This window comes from Camelus ferus, chromosome 21 (genome assembly GCF_009834535.1).
Source record: "Camelus ferus isolate YT-003-E chromosome 21, BCGSAC_Cfer_1.0, whole genome shotgun sequence".
NCBI lineage: Eukaryota > Metazoa > Chordata > Mammalia > Artiodactyla > Camelidae > Camelus > Camelus ferus.
In genome coordinates, this window is record NC_045716.1 from 21,784,192 (window position 1) to 21,806,615 (window position 22,424).

General features: G+C 33.3%; 1 protein-coding gene across 6 annotated transcripts in view; it reads left to right on the top strand.

The window, feature by feature from the left end:
* Nucleotides 1-22,424, top strand: part of ASH1L (ASH1 like histone lysine methyltransferase) — a 152,408-nt gene that overhangs the window by 71,527 nt on the left and 58,457 nt on the right. For 5 of the 6 annotated variants that reach the window (XM_032464077.1, XM_032464076.1, XM_032464074.1 and 2 more), the window contains 2 exons: nucleotides 6,485-7,223; nucleotides 17,238-17,417. In XM_032464077.1, coding sequence (XP_032319968.1) covers nucleotides 6,485-7,223; nucleotides 17,238-17,417 — 919 coding nt within the window. The remainder of the gene's footprint in view (nucleotides 1-6,484; nucleotides 7,224-17,237; nucleotides 17,418-22,424) is intronic. The other variant, XM_032464078.1, reaches the window with a different exon arrangement.

Sequence of the window (22,424 nt, forward strand, 5' to 3'; positions counted from 1 at the left end):
GACAAACTGATTCTACAGTTTACATAGATATTATGTATAGTACCTTAAAAAGTAAAAATGTTTGGTCTTTTTAAGAACAAACTTAGAAGACTTCCACTCACTTATATGAAGACTTGCTATAAACTAAACTTATCAAGACAGTATGTTACTGGTGAAAGGATATATACATCATTAAGTGCAACCAAATAGTCCAAAAAGTAGATATTCTCATATGTATTTTTTATTTTAATTGATTTTCAGCAAATATGACTATATTTTCGTGGGGCAGGGATAATCTTTTTCAACCAATGGTGTTTGGATTTCCTGGATATCCTTATGCCATAAAAGGATCACTGACCATACCTGATACCACATATATAATTTAACTCAAGATATATACCAATGTGTAATTTCAAAACTATGGAACTTTTAGAAGTACACATAGGAGAAAATCTTTATGACCTTGGGGAATTCAGAACTTTCTTAAATAAGATAAAAAGCATGGACCAGTAAGGCAAAAAAAAAAAAAGATAAATAGAACTTCATAAAATTTTAAAACATTATGCTCTTCAACAAATTAATAAAAAATGAAAAAACATAAAAGTAAAAAGAATTGGTAAATATGTGTGGTGATGGTGATCATTTCACAGTACATGCAAATACCAAATTATTATTCAGTTGTACGCCTGAAACTAACATAAAGTTATATATTAATTATATCTCAGTAAAATGAAAAGGCAAATGATGGAGTGAAAGAACCCAGTAAAAATAATGAGGAAAAGATTTAAATGGAGTCTTCTCAAAATAATGCATATGATACAGAGATCAGTTGCATTTCCAAACATGAACAACGAAATGTCAGAAAAAGAAATTAAGGAAACAGTCCCATTTACCATTACATCAAAGAATACAATACCCGGGAATAAACCTGCCTAAGGAGGCAAAGGACCTGTACTCTGAAAACTATAAGACACTGATGAAAGAAACTGAAGACGACACAAACAACTGGAAAGATATACCATGTTCCTGGATTGGAAGAATCAATGCTGTTAAAATGGCCATACTACCCAAGGCAATATACAGTTTCAGTGCAATCGCTATCAAATTACCAATGACATTTTTCACTGAACTGATTTAAAAATTTTTAAATTTGTATGGAAACATAAAAGACCCCAAATAGCCAAAACAATCTTGAGAAATAGGAACAGAGCTGGGGTAATCACACTCCCTTGACTTCAGACTATACTACAAATCTACAATAATCAAATCAGTATAGTATTGGCACATATACAGGCACATAGATCAATAGAGCAGGCTAGAAAGTCCAGAAATAAGCCCACACACATGATTAATTAATCTATGACAAAGGAGGCAAGAATATACAATGGAGAAAAGACAATCTGTTCAGTAAGTGGTGCTGGGAAAAACTGGACACCTACATGTAGAGGAATGAAAGTAGAACATTTTCTAATGATATACAAAAATAAACTTAAAATAGATTAAAGATCTAAATGTAAGACCAGATCTAAAACTCCTAGAGGAAAACATAGGCAGAACACTTTTTGACATAAATCTCAGCAATATTTTTTTCAAACCAGTTCTCAGAGTAATGGACATAAAAGCAAAAATAAACAAATGGACCTAATTAAACCTAAAGGTTTTGCACAGCTTAGGATACCATCAACAAAATGAAAAGACAACCTATAGAATGGGAGAAAATATTTGCAAATGATGCAACCAACAAGAGACTAATATCCAAAATATACAAATAACTCATACAGCTTAATACCAGAAAAAAAAAAAGCAACCCAATCAGAAAAATAAGCAGAAGACCTAAATAGACATTTCTCCAAAGAAGACAGCCAGATGGCCAACAGGCACATGAAAAGATGCTCAGTTTCGCTAGCTATTAGAGAAATGCAAATCAAAACTACAATGTGGTATCACCTCACACCAGTCAGAATGGCCATCATTAAAAAGTCTACAAATAATAACTGATGGAGAGGGTGTGGAGAAAAGGGAACCCTCCTACAGTGTTGGTGGGAATGTAAATTGGTGCAGCCACTATGGAGGACAGTATGGAGGTTCCTTAAAAAACTAAAAACAGACTTACCGTATGATCTAGCAATCCAAATCCTGGGCATGTATTCAGAGAAAACTATAATTCAGAAAGGCGCATACACCTCCAATGTTCACAGCAACACTATATACAATAGCCAAGACATGAAAACAACCTAAATGTCCATCAACAGCTGACTGGATAAAGATGATGTGGTATAGACATATATTAAATGGAATACTACTCAGCCATAAAAAGGAATAAAATAATGCCATTTGCAGCAACGTGGATGGACCTGGAGATCGTCATTCTAAGTGAAGTAAGCCAGAAAGGGAAAGAAAAATATATTGCTTATATGTGGAATCTAAAAAAGTAAGTCACAAATGAACTTATTTACAACACAGAAACAGACTCAACAGACATAGAGAACAAACTTATGATTGGTTATCAGTGGGGAAAGGTGTGGGAAGGGATAAATTGGGAGTTCAAGATCTGCAGATACTAACTAATGTATGTAAAATAGATGAAGCAGCGAATTTATACTGTATAGCACAGGGAACTACATTCAGTATCTTACAGTAACCTATAATGAAAAAGAATATGAAAAAGAACATACATATGTATATGTGTGACTGAAACATGCTCTACACCAGAATTGAAGCAACATTGTAAACTGACTATATTTCAGTTAAAAAAAGAATGCATATGATTTGCCATCAAGCACATGAAAATATGCTCAGTATTAGGGAAATGTAACTAAATCCTTAATGAGATATCATTTCCTATGTATTAGAATGATTAAAATTTAAAAGATTGATTATGCCAAGTCTTGAACTCTCATTCATTGCTGATGACACTGTAAAGTGGAACAGAGTTTGTCAGTTAAACATCCACTTAATCCTGCCTAATTCCAGTCTTAGGTATTGACCCAAGAGAAATGAAATCATATGTCCAAACAAAATGTCACGTACACAAATATTCATGGGAATTTTATTCTTTATTGTCAGAAATTGGGAAACAACTCATGTCTCCAGATAAATGTGTAAACAATTTATGGTATTATCATGTAATACAGTGGTAAAGTGGAATATGTAAATATTATAAAGAATAAAGAAGAATGGAACAACAAGAATTAATCTCAAAAATGTGCTGTGTGAAAGAAGCTGGACAACGATAGAGTATAATACTCTGTTTTACCATTTATATGAAATTGTAGAAAAGCAAGCTTAATCTATATTGAATGAAAACAGATGAGTGGATTCTTCCCTGGGGCTGTGGTTGACAAGCAGATTGTCTCATGTGGGGCACAGGAGAACTTTTAAAGATAATGGAAATGTTCTATATCTTGGTTTTGATGGTGGCTGCATGGTAAATTTGTCAAAACTCATAAAAATGTATACATAAAAGATGCACTTAATTTTATGCAATATTTTACCTCAATAACATTAATTTACAAAATAAGCTATTACATCTAAAACATAGTGCCCAATATCATGCCCTGGACAGAGAGAAGGAAAGAAAGAAAAAAGGAAGGAAGAAAGGAAGGGAGGGAGGGTGGAAGTAAGAAAGGGAAGGAGGAAGGAAGGAAGGAAAAATGGCAGACTAGAATTTAGGAAGATAGGATTAGTTCAGAAAGTAAGGTGTGAGGTAGCCCCACGTGAGTGAGTATTCAAACAATGCACTTGTTTTAGGCTTTTTTAAATTTGTTCTTATGAATTAGAAATATTTGGTGGCTCTGAGCAGTTGATGAAGGGAAAGAGGAGACAAAACTAAATTCCAGGATTTTGAGCCCAAGATTCTTTCTTTAACTACCTATTAACAATTACAATTAATTATTTGGTCATTGGAGACACAAAGTGAGTATATATATTATTCACTGTGATTAGTGCTAAGAAAGGGGAAGGTATTATGGTAATTCTTAACAGGATGTGGGGTGCCTAGTCAGCAAAGTTCTCCTTAAGGAAATGATATCCTTACTGTAAACTAAAGAGTGAACAGTAATTAACCAGATAAATTTGTGAGCAAACATTGTTCCAGGCTGTGAGATAACATATTCTGAGGCCTTGAGTCAAAAAAGGACATATTAGGTTTGAGGAATTGAAATTCATTATTACTGCAATTGAGGGTTCAAAATAGTGCTAATAATATGACATGAAGCTAGAAGAAAAGGTTATTAATTTCCAAGTTGTTTTATGTAGTAATATGCTTTTTAAGAGTTTTAAGCGGAAGCAAAAACCTGATAAAATTTGTGGGTTTTTTTTTTAATCCCTCAGGCTACTGTGTGGAAAATGGGATGCAGGGAAGCAAGAGTCAAAGTAGGAAGAACAATGTTCTGGTTATCTTATCTATTGCTGAATAATAAACCAGCTTAAACTTACTGATGTCAAACAATAATAATTTATTATCCAAAAGTTCTGGGTGCTCATCTTGGCAGTGTCTGTGGTTATAACCAAATGGTGTCAGGGGCTGGCATCATCTCAAAAGGCTACCTCATTCACATGGGTGGCTGATACTGGCTGTTGGTTATGACCTTAGTAGGATCTATTGATCCACATGCCAGTTCATATTCTGGACTTCCTTGCAATGTGGAAACTAGGTTCCAAGGGCAAGTATCCTGAGAGAGACTTAAGTGAAAGCTGTGCTTCCTTTTCTTGCCTAACCTTAGAAATCACCACATTCTTATTTTCATCAGATTCTCTTTACTAGAAGCAACTGACTATTCAAAGCAGCTCATATTCAGAGGAAGGGGAATTAGATACTACCACTTGGTAGAAGCATCACAAGAGTTGTGTACATGTTTTAATAGCACTGCAAGCAGATTAGGCAGGAAGATAAGGTTAAGTTACTCTTGAGTAGCTGTAGTAGAATGAAGAAAAGTGGATAGGTTTAAGAGATCAGACCAACTTAAGACAAAATTTTATGGTTTGTTGTGAGAAGAAAGGAGAAATAATAGATGATTTGATGTGAGCTTGGATTAAAAAATTCCAGCCATATGCACTGAGACAGGTAATCAGGAAGAGGAGAAGGATTGAAGGAATAGATAATGAATTAAATTGTGAACATGAGTTTGAGAAATCTATGAAACATGCAAAAGTAGAGAATTAGAAGAGTTCTATTCAGAAAATAAAGATTTGGGATTTGGGAGTCATCAGAATATAGATAATAGTTGAATGATTTGCCAAAGAGAGAGTTGAAACAAGAAAAGGACATGTACTAGAGAAGTTGAGAAACTGTAGCATTTAAAGGTTGGGGAAAAGGAAGGGATCTGTTTTCATATTGGTAATTTTCAGATAAAACTGAAGATTGGTATGTATGTTCTGATGATACTTGAAACTATGAGGATAAACATGTTCCCAGTGGGAAAATAGGTATAAAATGTAAATGACAAGTACTAGGGATTGAGGACCTCTACAGTTAAAAGGACTGGCAGGTAACTGGAAGATAATCAAAGTGTGTCATAGAAACAGTGGAGGCAGGATTTTAAAGAATGGTGATATAAAATATAGCTGAAAGTTTGAAATTTTAAAAATACTGAATTTAAACAAGACTGTCAGCTATATTTGAAGGCAGGTATTGGTAATTTGAGAGAAACCAGAGTAGTCTGAGATTATATAATTTACAATGCCTGAGATTTGTGAGGGAGTATCTAGAATAGTATCACATTTTAAAATCATAAAGATAAAAAATCTATTGGTTAACTTTGGAGAAGTATAACCTGTGATTGTTCGTAGTAAACTGGGCATCTTAGGAAGTAACCTATTACGATCTTATTTTTATAATACTGTAAAACTAATATAGCTTACCAGAGGAACAAGCATTTCCCACATTAATTATAATCATAAAAAGTTACTGAGTGGTATCTGAAAAAACAAAGTTCACCAGATCTTTGAATCACTAAGATTAAGGTTTATCTGAGATCACATGTTTTATGATCTTACCATTAACATATATTCTTTCTAAACTATTTCATAGTGATATTTTTTATTGTAATTTTAAACATTTTTCAAGAAGAGAGTTTCATTTTATGTCCTTGCACTTAAAACATTGTCAGAAAAAGCACTGAACCAGAAATATCATATGTATTTAAAGTTTAGATCTTTGTTCAACATTTAACTATCAAATCCCTTAACCAGACCTTCCTTTTTAAAGAAATAAACTCTATTCTTTCTGCTCCTCATCTCAGAAAGTGAGAATTGTTGTTTTAATTTACATATTATTAGGGAAGCACAGGCCAATTTTGAATTTATTATGGTTACTGTAATATACCTTATTCAGGAAAGCAAATTATGAAATTGCCTGTGAAAGATAAATGCATGTGGTATTATGATATTTAATCTTGCTGTGAAAAATAGAGCAGTATTCCTTGTCTTTTATCCTTTGTAAAAAGTTACTTAAATAACTAGCTGTATTCAGTTTTTATCCTCTGTGATTTGTTTGCTTATTTAGTGAATGGAGTTCCCTCTCGAAGTCCAAGATTGGTTGCTTCTGGGGATGACTCTGTGGATAGTCTGCTGCAGCGGATGGTACAACATGAGGACCAGGAGCCCCTGGAGAAAAATATTGACGCTGTGATTGCATCTGGCTCTGTGCCACCTTCCTCCAGTCCAGGCCATAGCCACAGCAAGGAGCGAACCCTGGGAAAACCAGACAGCCTTCTAGTGCCTGCAGTCCCCAGTGACTCTTGCAGTAGTAGCATCTCACTCCTTTCTGAAAAGTTGCCAAGCAGCTGTTCCCCCCATCACATCAAGAGAAGTGTGGTAGAAGCTATGCAGCGCCAAGCTCGGAAAATGTGCAATTATGACAAAATCTTGGCCACCAAGAAAAACCTGGACCACGTCAATAAAATTTTAAAAGCCAAAAAACTTCAAAGACAGGCCAGGACAGGGAATAACTTTGTGAAACGTAGACCAGGTCGACCTCGGAAATGTCCTCTCCAGGCTGTGGTATCAATGCAAGCATTCCAGGCTGCCCAGTTTGTCAGCCCAGAATTGAATGAAGGCGAAGAAGGAACAGCACTGCACCTCAATCCTGATACAGTTACAGATGTCATTGAAGCTGTTGTTCAGAGTGTAAACCTGAATCCAGAACATAAAAAGGGATTGAAGAGGAAAAGTTGGCTTTTGGAAGAACAGACCAAGAAAAAGCAGAAGCCATTCCCAGAAGAAGAACAAGAGAATACTAAAAGGTAATTCCTTGTATAACATTTAATCTAAATAGAGGAAACTAGTTTATGTACAAATGTAACGTATCTATGCAGCTGAATTGTTCAGTTACTCTAACAACCTTTCACTATATAAGACCTCTTCTTTTCTGTTCTATTTAAGTGTTCTTACTCATGGCTGTCCAGAATTATAAATAATTAAGAAGCAACGGGGAATGTAACAGTCTAGCCCAAGCCCCTCACTTTACAGGTGAGGAAATCAAGGCCCAGAGAGACTGTGTTTTATCCAGTATGTAGCTGTGTGAGTGGCGTTATTTTTACTATCACACTATCTCATCTCCTCTGTGGTCTAAACTCTTCATCCTATCATCAAATACATTTTTAAGTCTTCCTGCCTGTTAGTTTTTTTTAATAGTTTCTTTTTTATATTTTTACTTTTTCTCAAAAGGTGTAGAGCAGAAAACCAAAAATAACTTTCCAGATAGACAATTTAATCCTTTCGTTATGTATCCAGTCAAATGCTTTTCCCTGCAGGAATATTTGATATTTTTAAATGAATCAGTACAGTATTCACTACTTGCAGATGACTTCACCTTTATTAAATAGAGCATGCTCAGTCTCACATTGAAATCCTTATTCACAGTTAGAGAAATACAAATTAAAACTAGTAGACACATTTTAAGCTTTTTAACATATATTGTCAAATAGATGTTTATAGTCAAATTCTCTTCGTGAAAAACTATACCTGTTTAAACTTTTACTAACATTATAAAGTAATAGTTGAACACTATTTACCCCACCCTTATCTACCCTGAAAGTTATCTTTTTAAAAAACTTTGTCAATCTGATCTAAGTGAAATATGCTTCCTAAATGTTACTTCCTGCTTGTTTTAATTTGCATATTGGGGATACTACTTGTTTATGTTCCTTACCTATTTTTTCTGTTATTTTTAAAGTGCTCATTGTATATAGTCAGAATATTAATACTCGGTTTTTATTAACATTTGATTTTCTTTTTATTTTCTTGCCATACGTAAACAGAACAGTTAATCAGTGTTTTTCTATCATCTGCTTTGGTGAATCCTATGAACAGAAGTTTTTCATAGCTCTCTATGCATACATCTATAAAAGGAATATATGGGCTTTAAGATTTTTTCCTCAGAATACATGCTTGTAAATAAATCAGTTAAACTAGAAGTTTACTGATTGAAGAGTTAAGTCTCTTTTCACATGATCTCATTTCTTCTCAAATCCTTTTCTTTCTGTGAATAAGACTTAACAGTATATTGTGTATCCTTTGATAATTTTCTTCTTATTAACAGATGTGTATATATTGCAAAGCTGTTTTATGTAATTGGTAACAATCATATTGTACTTAATTTTGTAACTTAACTTTTTATATATCTTGGCTTCCTTGTCATTGGTACTTATAGAATTTCTTTATTCCATGCTAAGACTATATCAACTTAGTCTCCTTATTGTTACGTAATATGTTTTCACATATAGGTCTTTAAATCAGTTGAAATTTACTTTTATATAAAATATGAGTTAGTACTATGTTTATGGCCAGGTATTTTTCAAGATTGCAAATTTGTAAGCATGGCTGTTTTTGTGTTGTACGTAGTTTCTATAAATTATATTCCCACAGATTTTTTTTTAAGGCCAAAAAAGATTTAATTCAGAGTTAAAATTTTTTTAATTTTTAAATGGTGGTGTTCACACTGTTCATTGATTAAATTATTATTTCCCTACTTATTTGAAATGATACCTTTATACTAAATTCTTAGGGCCTTTTATATTCTCTTCTCATCAGCCTGTTTTGGTATTAGTGTTAATTCTGTTTTAATTACTGAGGCTTTAAAATATCTACAAAGAGAATGACTTTTGCCTTCATTGTAGTAAGAAAGTGACAGTTTGTGACATCTTAACCATTCACTTTAGGAAGGTTCACCTTAAACATATTCCTCAAAGAAAGAGCTTTATTTCAGATAAACCCTTTTTTTCCATCCAGCAAGTTCTAGTGGCAGCAGTCAGCAACATCAAACACTTATTTCCCACAAAATTATATTCTGGAATTTGAAGAGATTATAAAGAGAAAAATACAATTTCTATCCTCAAGAGATTGTGCAGATAAGGACATGACACAGTGAGTTCCCAGAGATAGCAGCAGGTTTTCACATTTCTCTAACTGGAACCCACTATAGTACTTGTTATATAGCAGGAGTTTGTTCATTTATTTCTTCAGTAACTATTTCATGTGCTAAGAATAAATACAATGGTAAGCAAATATAGAAATATTCCCAGTCTTCATGGTTCTTATGTTCTAACTATTATGAAGAATTATTTAGGGTTACAAGAACATATCAGAGATAATTGACTTAATTTCCCTGTGGAAGTAATGACTAAGCTAAAAATTTGAGGAAGACTTTATTTGTTATTTAAAGGAGCAAGGCTTGGGAGACAGGGTATGATTCAGTGGTAGAGCACATACTTAGTCCTGAGTTCAATCCCCAGTACCTCCATTAATATAATAATAATAATAATAATAATAATAATAATAATAATAATAATAATGATAATAATGATGATGATGATGATGATGAATGAAAAAAATGAATAAATAAATGAACCTAATTACCTTCCTCCACCCCCCCCCCAAAAAAAAGAGCAAGGCTGATAAGTGTGAAAAGGCATCTCAGATTCAGAGAAATGAAAAAAAGCTTTTGCGGCCAATACACAGTGAGTGAGAGTGATAATATTTTCAAATGAGTCTGGAGAAAAGGTTGTGGGAGCTAGATCTTGCAGAGGACCTTGTGTGCCATGTTACAGAGTTTGGTCACTATTTGTTGATTAGTAACAAACCAGAATGCCAAAGAATATAGTAATGATTATGAGCTGGGTTCTACACTCAGAAAAACCCGAGTCCAAATTCAGTTCTAAATGGAAAAAATAAATTTTTAAAACTTGTGTAAATAAACAAAATTGTAATTAAAATATTAAAGATATTTAGAATTGAATAAATACTGTGTTACATATTGAAACTTACGGGATGTATTCAGAGAGGTACCTAGAGCCATGTTTATATCATTTTCAAGAATGCTGAAAATTTATTTATTTATTTGGGGGTGGTAATTAGATTCATTTATTTATTTTTTAATTTAGTTTTTTTTTTTTAATGGAGGTACTAGGGATTGAACCCAGGTCCTCATGCATGCTAAGCATACAGTCTACCACTGAGCTATACCCTCCCCACAAGAATGCTGAAAATTTATGAGCAGAGTCTAATTAAGAAATCAGAAAAATGAGGGCAGGAGGGTATAGCTCAGTGGTAGGGTACATACTTAGCATGCATGAGGTCCTGGGTTCATTACCCAGTACTTCCATTAAAGATAAATTAAATTAAATTAAATTAAATTAAATTAAATTAAATTAAATAAATAAATAAACAAACAAACCTAATCCCCCCCACCAAAAAAGGGGGAGCAAGGTTTACCCCAACTAAACATTCACGCCGTTAACACACAAACACACAACACACAACACACACACACACACACACACACACACACACACACACACACATATATTCACTAGAGGAAAATGTGGATAAGCCCAAAATGTAAAGGACAGAGATAAAACATAGACTATAAATTAGCAAAATAAAGCTAAGGTACAATGGAGAGAATCACTGAAGACCAAAGTTAATAATGCTAATGAAAAGTAATAAAATATACAAATTTCTGGTAGCACTGATCAATAAAGAAAGAGAAAAGGGTATAATAAAATTAGGAACTAAAAAGGAGGTAAGCTATATATGAGATTAAAAAGTGGCTACTATAAAAACTTCATACCCAGCAAATTGGAAAACTCAGTTGAAATGTATATATTGTATTCCTAGGAAAAAACCTACTCAAAAAGAAGTACCCAGAGTGATTCTATTATGTAAATTGAAATTTATAATTTAAAATCTTCCCACAGAGAAAGCACCAGGACCAGGTTTAAGTTCTATCTCTGTTTAAAGAAAAATATAATTCAGTCTCATTAAAACTCTTTAAAGAATATGAGGAGAGAGGGGAGGAGAACATCCATATAGAAAGTCAAAACAGCATGGTATTGGCACAAAAATAGACATATGGATCAATGGAACAGAATAGAGAGCCCAGAAATAAACCCACAGACTTATGGTCAATTAATCTTTGACAAAGGAAGCAAGAATATACAGTGGAGAAAAGGCAGTCTCTTCAGCAAGTGGTGATGGGGAAACTGGACGGCCACATGTAAATCAATGCAGTTAGAACACTCCCTCACACTATACACAAAAATAAACTCAAAATGGCTTAAAGGCTTAAATGTAAGACAAGACACTATGAACCTCCTAGAATAAAACATAGGCAAAACATTGTCTGACATAAATCTTAGCAATGTGCTCCTAGAGCAGTCTACCCAGGCAATAGAAATAAAAGCAGAGATAAACAAATGAGACCTAATTAAACTTACAAGCTTTTGCACAACTAAGGAAATCATAAGTGAAACAAAACAACCAATCGAATGGGAGAAAATATTTGCAAAAGATGAGACTGACAAGAGCTTAATTTCCAGAATATATAAACAGCTCATACAACTTAATAACAAAAAAACAAACAACCCAATCCAAAAATGGACAGAAGACCTAAGCAAGCAATTCTCCCATGAAGACATACAAATAGCCAGTAGGCACATGAAAAAGTACTGAATATCGCTATTATCAGAAAAATGCAAATCAAAACTACAATGAGGTATTACCTCACCCCAGTCAGAATGTCCATCATTCAAAAGTCCATGAACAATAAATGCTGGAGAGGGTGTGGAGAAAAGGGAACCCTCCTACTCTGTTGATGGAATGCAGTTTGGTGCAGCCATTATGGAAAACAGTATGGAGATTCCTTAAAAGACTGAAAATAGACTTATATGATCCCACAATCCCACTTCTGGGCATATAGTTTAAAAAGTTACATGCACCCCAATGTTCATAGCAGCACTATGTACAATAGCCAAGACACAAAAGCAACCTAAGTGTGCATCGACAGATGATTGGATAAAGTTGTGGTATATTTACAGGATAGAATATTATTCAGCCATAAAAAAGAACAAAATAATGCCATTTGCAGCAACATATATAGATCTGGAGATCATAATTCTAAGTGAAGTAAGCCAGAAAGAGAAAGAAAAATACCATATGATATCACTTATATGTGGAATCTAAAAAAAGAAAGAAAAAATGAAGATACTAATAAACTTATCTACAAAACAGAAAGGTCATAGACATAGTAAACAAACTTACGATTACTGGGGAAAAGGAGGTAGGAAAGGATAAATTGGGAGTTTGAGATTTGTAAGTATTAACTACTATATATAAAATAAAAGACAAATTTCTTCTGTATAGCACAAGGAACTATATTCAATATCTTGTAGTAACCTATAATCAAATAGGAAACGAGTATATGTATGTATATGTATGATCAAAACATGCTGTACACCAGAAATTGACACATTGTAACTGACTGTACTTTGGGTTTTTTTAAAAAGTATATTAATGTAAATAATCAGTTAAAAATATTTGTTTATAAAGTTAACACCCATGTAGCTATAGAACAGGTAAACATATAGAATGTTTGTAGCATCCTATGTTCTTTACCATTCATAAATCACTTCCTTACCAGTAGCTGTAATCAGTCTCCTGATTTTACCTTAATTTATACCATTGAAGTATGCAACCCTAGACAATGGAGTTTAGTTTATCCTTCCTGAACTTCATTGAGAAGGAATTATACAGGACATATGCTTTTGTGTCTCACTTTTTTTGCTCAACATATAAATGTAGAACCATCTTTGTTGTTGTATGTTGGCTATAGTTACCTTCTTTTGTTATTCTGTAGTAATCCATTGTTTGTATGTAATACAGTTTTTCTGTTTTACCTTTGGGTTATTTTCAGTTTGTTGCCATTATCCAAATATGCTGCTCTTAACTTCCTCTAATGTTCATTGGTGGATATGGACACTCAAGTTCTCTAGGGTATATACCTAGGAATGGAACTACTGAATAAAACAATAGATTTGCCCCAAGACTTAATTTCAGGCTGTGCTATATTAAGCTGGCATGGAACTGTAGAACTGGGTAAGAGAAACAGATCCATAAGTGCAAGTTTGCATGTATGGAGGTGACACTAGACGTCAATAGGGAAAGAAAACAATATTCAATAAATATTAAGTAAATTGTACTCCAGAAGTCGATATTGCATAGGAATGGAAATGAAATTGGATTCTGTCTTAATCATATGCAAAAATCAATTCCCAGTTGGTTAAATAAATACATAGGTGTAAAAAGCAAAACTTCAACTTTTAAAGGCTAAGACAGAAGGAGAAAAACTTTATGACCTTGATTGTCAGAAAGGATTTTATAAACAGGATATCAAAAGGAGTAACCATACAGGTAAAGATTGATATACTAGATTACATTAAAATGAAGGATTTCTTTTCATCAGATATCATGATAAGTATGTGACAACTTGCTACAAAATGGGAGAGGAGATTTATTACGTATAACTTAGACATTTTTGATAACCAGAATATATAACCACAAAAAGTATTACAAATCAACCCTATGTAATCTAGCAATTCCCTTTTAGATAGCTTAGAAAAACTCTTACCCAATGATCACCAGAGAACATTTTTTGGAAAGGTAGTAGCAGCACTGGTTATAATATATAGAAACTGGAAATATCCCAGATGAACAAGAAAAAGAATAAGCACATTTTAGTTGTTCATTACGATGCAATATGGATATGGTAATACAAATTAATGAATTACAGCTGACATGCAATGATAATGAAAAAGTCTTAGAAACAAGATTAAGTGAAAGAAGTAAGTCCCTAAAAATTATATACTAGCTGATACTGTTTTTATAAAGCAAAAAAAAAAGCTATAAAAACTAAACAGTGTATTATATTATAATGGTGTAGATAAATATATCATAAAACCATATTTTAAAATGCCTTACCTCTTCTTTCTCTTTTCTTTCCTGAAAAATTCAGTCTTAAAGTCATAAATTAAATACCCATATGGAAACTATCATGACCCTGAGCTGGGTGTTGGAGCCTTAATGGGATGAGGAGTTGGGTTATGGGGTGATGGGGAGAGAATATCAACCCAGCCTAAGGTGTCAGAGCCCAAGTGGGATGAGACGGATGCTTTTGTAATGAGAGTGCCCAGTGTGGGATATCAGGGACCAGCAACGTTAGGAAGTGTCCATCTCAGACATTCATAATAGGAATTTTTAAAATTCTGAGTAGGCATTTGCATTTCTTACATAAGCTCCCAAAGCGATTCTGATGTATATGGTCTACAGATAGCACTTGGAAAAACGTGGCACTTAAAGAATTTATATGTGTAGATAATATATTTATAAGCAGAAAAGAAGACTTTTTTTATTGCAATAGAAAGAATCATAAGATAAGGCACAGAAGCAGAAATGAATTTGACTGGTAGGGAGAACAGGAAAAAATAATAAATTAAATTATTAAATCAATCAAGCCATCTCATGACAAGTAAGATTTTATCTCAATTACATAAAACTGGTTCAGAAATAAAAAATAAAAAATAAACTTGTTCAAGATTCAAAAATCAATTAATGTAGTCCATCATATTAACAGGCTAAAGAAGAAATATCACATGGTCATATCAATAAATGCCAAGAAAGTTTTGACAAAAATCTAGTATATTCATGATGAAAACTTACCTCAACCTGATAAAGGCCATATATTAAAAACTTAAGGCTAAAATTTCAGTGGTGAAGATAGAGCTTTTCCTCTAAAATCAGGAAGTAGGAAAGGATGCCCACTATGCCACTTCAGTTCAACATTGTAATGAAATTGTTAACCAGAGCAGTTAGGCAAGAAAAAGAAGTAAAAGGCATCCAAATTGAAAAGGAAAATGTAAAATTAACTTTGCTCACAGATGGCCTGATTTTATATGTAGAATATCCTAAAAATTCCACACAGAAAAACTATTAAAGCTATAAACGAATTCAGCAAAGTTGAGAATACTAAATCAACATGCAAAAATCAGTTGCATTTCTATCCACTAACAATTAGTTATTGTAGTGTATTACTATACACTAATAATTAAAAATAAGGTAATTATGAAAACAATTCCATTGAATAAATTCAGGAAGACCAAAGGGTTCTGCATTGAAAACTACAAAACGTTGGATGAAATTATACAGGACATAAACAAGTGGAAAGAAAGCCTGTGTTCATGGTTTGGAAAACTTAATATTGTTAAGATATCAGTAATACCCAAAGCGATTTACATATTCAGTGCAATCCCTATCAAAATTCCAATAATACTTTATGCAGAAATAGTAAAATCCATCCTAAAATTTACAAAGAACCTCAAGGGATCCCAAATAGCCAAAATAGTCTTCTAAAAAAGAAGAAAATTGGAGGACTTAAACTTCTCCATTTTTTTTCTTATTGCCCTTTTGCACTGGCTAGGACCTTTGCTCTGATGTTGAATTTAAGTGACAAAAGCAGATATTTGTCTTGTCCTTGATATTAGAGAAACTGTATTCAGTCTTTCACCGTTAAGTGTGAGGAAAAAAAAAATCTAGGAAATTCCTTTATATATCATTGCTTAGGTTCCAAGGTGCCTAGCCGATCTGTTTGCTTATGTTTATTTTATATATAATTTCCAGGGTACTTTTAGCTGTACTTAATGGGAAGATAGGTAGGAGTATCGATTAGATCTTTGCCTGAAACTGGAATCACCTTAATTTTTTAAGTTATCTCTGATTGATTTAGAATTCTCTTTTGACAGGCTTTACCCCCACCCCTCCTCCTTAAGCACTTAATGGATGTCTTTTCCTTACTTTCTAGATTGTATTGTTTCAGACATGAAATCTGCATTTATTCTTATTTTTGTACACTTATATATATTGTGTATTTTTTCTCTGGCTCCTTTTATTTTCTTCATCATTAGTTTTCAGCAAGTTTATTATGATATACCATACTTGTTTTATTTGAATTTATATTGCTTATGGTTTCTTTAGCTTCCTGGAACTTTGAATTCATACTTTTTATCAAATTTGGAAAAATTTTGACCATCACTCTTTTTTATTTCCTTGTGAATTTTGCAGTATTGTAAATGTTACATTATTCTGTGTCTATTTTTTGTTCTTTTCTGTGTGTTTGATTTTATTTTGTTAGGCAGTTTAGTTACTTCTGGATCAGCTTGGATTCTTTTGGAGATAAGTTTTAACCTCTATTAGGACTGGCTTTTATTCCAGAGATAATTGAAAACTATGAAAATGGGTAATATTACCCTCTGGGATCTTTATTGAATGCCCCAGTGTTGGGCAATGTCTTTTTTTCTCCCTAGTGAAATGCAAATATATACCATCGTGTGCGAGCTCTGGAAATTGTTTGGGTTATAATACTCTGGTGATTCTTTGTCTAGGCTTATGGAATTTTACCCAGCATACACACAAACTTAGTATTTAGCAAAATACTAAAGGAGACCTGTACACAGATTTCTAGAGTTACTTTTCTCCATAGCTTTCTCCACTCTAGCACTCTGCCTCACAGATCCTAGCTATGTCAACCTCTCCATACTCTCATCTCTCTTTTCAACTCATTAAGTTGGCCATTCTTTGCTTTGGTTCTACTTCCTCTACTCTAGCCCTTCTTATAAAGGCAGAGTGCTTATAGATATCATCTCTTTCTCCCCCCCCCCCCCCAGTTTTCTCAGGGCTCACAGTGCTGAACTAATTGTTGTCCAACGTCTGATAATTGTTTCATAAAATTTCTCCAGGTTTATAGTAGTTTGCTCTGTTTCTAATAGTTTCTGTCAGGAGGACAAGTCAGGTATCTTGACCAGATGAGGAAGTCCCCATATCTCTTTTTTTTTTTTTTTTAATTGCTGTGATGTTTTTTTTAAATAGATAATCATTTATAGGAAAAAAATTTTTTCACCATAAAATTATCTTTAAACTTCTCTTTCTAGCTTTACTGAAGCAGCAGTTGAGATTCCCAGTCCTCCTGAAACCCCAGCCAAACCTCCCGAACCTGAAAGTACCTTGCAGCCTGTGCTTTCTCTCATCCCAAGAGAAAAGAAGGCCCCACGTCCCCCAAAGAAGAAGTATCAGAAAGCAGGGCTGTATTCTGATGTTTACAAAACTACAGAGTAAGTAGTGGTACTTATCAGCTGACATCCTTTAAAGACCGTTATTCTTCCATGTTTTAAGTAATACTGTAACTATCAAAAAAAGAAACCCAATATAAATGTAATATACACAAATACGAATCTCATCACAAATACCTCAGTGTTCACCGTACTCATGATACATTGTTTGGGGATAATTATTTCCCCTGATCTTTATCTTCTCTCTGCCTTTCTACATTACATTTCTATAGTTTCATTCTAATGGTGCCTTTTTTGTTAATTAAAAATAAAAGGCACTATATGTATATCTAAAATAATCTTGATGATTTTCTATATTCATTCCTCATTTGTTAAATGCTTTCTGTGTTCCAAGCACTTTACCAGATGAGTAAAATACGCTTTACTTTTAAGAACTTAATATTCCCTTGTGAAAGTCCAGCTTAATAAGTACTCTAATTGAGAATTTTTAAAGCCCCAAAGAGATACCAACTAACTATATCATTGAGCTCACAGAATATACTTGAGTTAGGTTTTGGAGGTCCAGTAGTAATTTGCAAGATGGAGAAGGGCATTCCAGTTAGAGAGACTAGTATGTACCAAGGCACATACTAGGATGCAAAGATTTTTCATATATTAGAACAATTGAAAAGTTCAGTGTTTCTGAAATGTAGTGGTGGTGTGGAAAATGAGCATTGTGTGATAGGGACCACAAGACTATGTACTTTACTGACTCTAAGATATTTATCCCACTAAGCCATAGGAAATTTTAGAAAAAAGTGAAAAGTACATTTTTGTGTTTTAAGGTGATAACTTTGAAAAAAATAAAGAAGATGATAACTGTGGCAACAGAATGGAAAATGAATTGAATGGGGGAGTTACTAATGGCAGAAACTCAAAACTCAGTATCCATCCAAACAGTATCCATCAAAAGGTTATGAGGGTCTGAATTTAGGCAAGACAAGAATGAAATTGAAAGAAATTACATTAAGAAGTTACATTTTAGAGTTGCATCTCACTTGGTGTGGTTAAAGTGGTCATCATAAAAACCAGACTTTATTTTGCACTGAGATTTTTCATTGATTTGCCACTGAGGTAGGTACCACATAAATTCTTTGCACTCTATTTTTGCTTCTTTCATCATGAAAATGTTTTATTAGTTAAGCTTAGTTTCAGCTGCCAATAATAGGAAATCCTGTCAAATAACCAAGACTTTTTAAAGATAAACATTTATTTTCTTTTAATTTAAAAAATGTGAAGTACACAGCTCAAGGTTAATATGGTATCTTCACAGTGTCTTCAGAGACCTAGATTCCTTTTTTTCCTGCTCTTCCATTTCATCACTAAGCTTGTGTTCCTCTGGTTATCTATTCTTACAACATAACTGCTGGGGTCCAGCCATAAGGTCTTCATTACAGAGAGTAGAAAAGAGGAAAGGAAGTTAAAAGCATGCCCCTTCTTTGTAAGGAAACACTGTGATCTGAGTTTGTTCCCCTTGAATTTCATATATTGAAACCCTAATCTGCAGATGATACTTGGAGATGGGGCCTTTGGGAAGTAATTAGGCCATGTGGGTGGAGCCCTCCTGAATGAAATTAACACTGTTATAAGAAGAGACACAGAGAGAGATGATTTCTTTCTCTACCATGTGAGGATACAAGAAGATAGTATCTGTAAGCCAGGAAGAGGGCTCTCACCAGAACCTAGCCCTGATCTTGAACTTCCCAGCCTCTGGAACAGTGAGAAATAAGTTTGTTGTTTAAACCACACAGTGAGTGGTAATTTGTTATAGCAGCCAATCTAACTATGAAAGGAAACTTCAGAAATCTCATTTATAGCTATTGACCAGAAGTCATGTAACCACACTTCAGCCACAGATAAGGCTGGGAAATAAAGGTCATTATTTCAGATGACAATCTGAAAAAAAGTTAGCATTCTGTTACCACAAATGAGAAAATGAAAATGCATTTTGGGAAGATCTAATAAATACAGTTAAAATTTTAAAGCAATGTTTTTGCTGAATAGAGAAATCAGAAATATACATCTATCAAATTTTCTGCTAAAAAATAAAATTCAAGTTTTATTTCTATTTTTGCTAATCTGCTTTTTCTGGTTTAAATTTTTTAAAATGGGAAATTAACAATAAACTGCATCAAAAGACCAGTATTATGAGCCACATCAGTGTTTAAAAATGCCCCTGTCAGACAAAAGTCTTTCACTCTAAAATGGACCTTGTTTATATTGGAACTAGCTCCTTCACCTCATAGAAATAGGAAGAAAATGGTTTGTTTTAGAATATTTTTTAAAACATTGATCAAATTATACAGGTGTGCATTCTTACAAGGTGTGAAGCCAATATATTTTTGTGGGCTTGCTGTTTTTTGTTGGTAGCAATTTGGAGGGGTTTCTGTTTGTTTTGTTTTTTAAATTAATAAATGATTATTTAGAGTAGTTTTAGGTTCATGAGAAAATTGTTGGAAGGTATAGAGAGTTTGCATATACCTTCTGCCCTTATGCATGCACAACCTCCCATGCTATAGACATCCTGTACCACAGTGGTACATTTATTACAATCAATGAACCTGTATTGACACATCATCACCCAAAGTTCATAGCAGGCATTAGGGTTCACTTTTGGTATTGTACATTCTACAGATTTTGATAAATGTATAATGACATGTGTCTACTACTATAGTACCAGAGAATAGTTTCACTGCTCTAAAAATCCTCCATGCTGTAGGAATTTGTTTTTGAGTCACAAAATGGTACTGAGAAATTGTAAGGTTATTCATTTTTATATAAGCCATTATAGGTTTTTAAAATATTTCATAATTGGAGTTTGTACCTTTGGATTCCCTTCACCCATTTCACATTCCATTTCCCACTTCTGGCAAACATAAATACAGTTGTCTGTGTCTGTGAGCTTGGTTTGGGTTTTTTGTTGTTGTTGTTCTTTTGTTTTATATTCCATATATAAGCGAGATCATATGATACTTGTCTTTCTCTGTCTGAGTTATTTCTCTTACCATAATGCCCTCAAGGTCCATCTGTATTGTCACAAATGGCAGGATTTCATTCTTTTTTATGGCTGAATAATATTCTGTTGTGTATGTGTGTTTGTATATATACATATATATCACATTTTCTTTATCCATTCATCTGTCAGTGGACACTGAAGTTGTTTCCCTATCTTGGCTATTGTAAATAACACCGCAGTAAACATAAGGGTACAGATATTTTTTCAAGGTAGTGTTTTCTTTTTCTTAAGACAAATACCCAGAAGTGGAATTGTTAGATCATGTGGTAGTTCTGTTTTCAATTTTTTGAAAAACCTCCATACTGCTTTCCATAGTGGCTGCACCAGTTTACACTCCTGCCAACTGTGCTCAGAGGTTTTCTTTCCTCTGCATTCTCACCAACACTTGTTATGTCTTGTCTTTTTGATAATAGCCATTCTAACAGATGTGAGGTGATAGTGCATTGTGGTTTTGTTTTGAATTGCCCTGATGATTAGTAGTATTGAACATAGATTCATGCACCTGTTGGCCTTCTGTATGTCTTTGGAAAACTGTTCAGGCCATCTGCCCATTTTTTAATCAGATTGTTTGTCTTTTTGCTATTGAGTTATATGAGTTATTTTGGATACTAACCCTTTATCAGATATAATTTGCAAAATATTTTCTACCATTAAGTAGATTGCCTTTTCATTTTGCTCATGGTGGCCTTTGCTGTGCAGAAGCTTTTTAGTTTATCTTTGCTTTTCTTGCCTTTGCGTTTGGTGTCACATCCAAAAAATCATTGCCAAGACCAATGTCCCAAGGAAAGTTTTTAAAGCAAAAGTAGCTTAATGTTTTAAATTTTTAATTAATTAATATATTGCAGTTAAATATACATGGGATAAAATTTACCATTTTAATCATTTTAAGTGCACTATTCAGTAGCATTAAGTATGTTACCATGTTATGCACACATCACCACTGTTCACCTACAGAACTTTTTTATCGTCTCAAACTGAATTCTTTTATTTCTAAAATATGAATTCTAGTTTTTCATCCACTGCCACCTAAGTGTGATGGTATATGTAAAATGATTGGCATCTAATAGGCACTCAGTAATAAATCATAGTTGTTTCTTCTGCACCTCATTCTCCCAAAGAGTTTTTACCCATTTCCTAGAGGATGTATCCTATCCTCTTTTTTTTAATAAAGTTTTAATGAGATGTAATTCACATATCATACAATTAACCCATTTCAAGTGTATAAGTCAGTGGTATTACATTTTATTTTTTTTAATTATTAAATACCTATAACAAAATTTGCCATTTTAATCATTTTTAAGTTTATACTTCAGTGGTATCAGTTATATTCACAATATTCCCACCACACAACAACAAACTATTTCTAGTGTGTTCATAACAATTCACAACAATTACCATTATTTCTAAAAATTTTTCATTACCCTAAACAGAAACTCCGTAATAATTAAGCAAAAACTCCCCACTCCCTTACCCTCCAGTCCCTAATAATGTCTAATGTACTTTCAGTCTCTATAATTTGCCTCTTCTAGGTACCCCATGTAAGTGGAATCATAAAATATTTGTGCTTTTTTGTCTGGATTATTTTATTTAATATAAGTCTTTAATGTTCATTTGTGTTGTAACATGTATCAGAGCTTCATTCCTTTTTATGGCTGAATAATATTCCATTGTATGTATATCTATTTCTGTTAGATCTGATTGGTTTATAATGTTATTCTAATCCTTATTGATCTTCTGTGTGGTTGTTCTAACCATTATTGAAATTGGTAAATTGAAGTCTCCCAACTATTATTGAACAGTTGTCTATTTCTCCCTTCAGTTCTGTCAGTTCTGTCAAATGTCTTCATACATTTTGGGTCCTCTGATGTTTGGTGAATACTTTTTTATAATCGTTATAGCTTCTTGATGAATGGACTCTTTTGTCAATATTTAATGTTTTTCTTTGTCTCTTGTAGCAGTTTTTTACTTGAAGTCTCTATTGTCTGATACTAGTA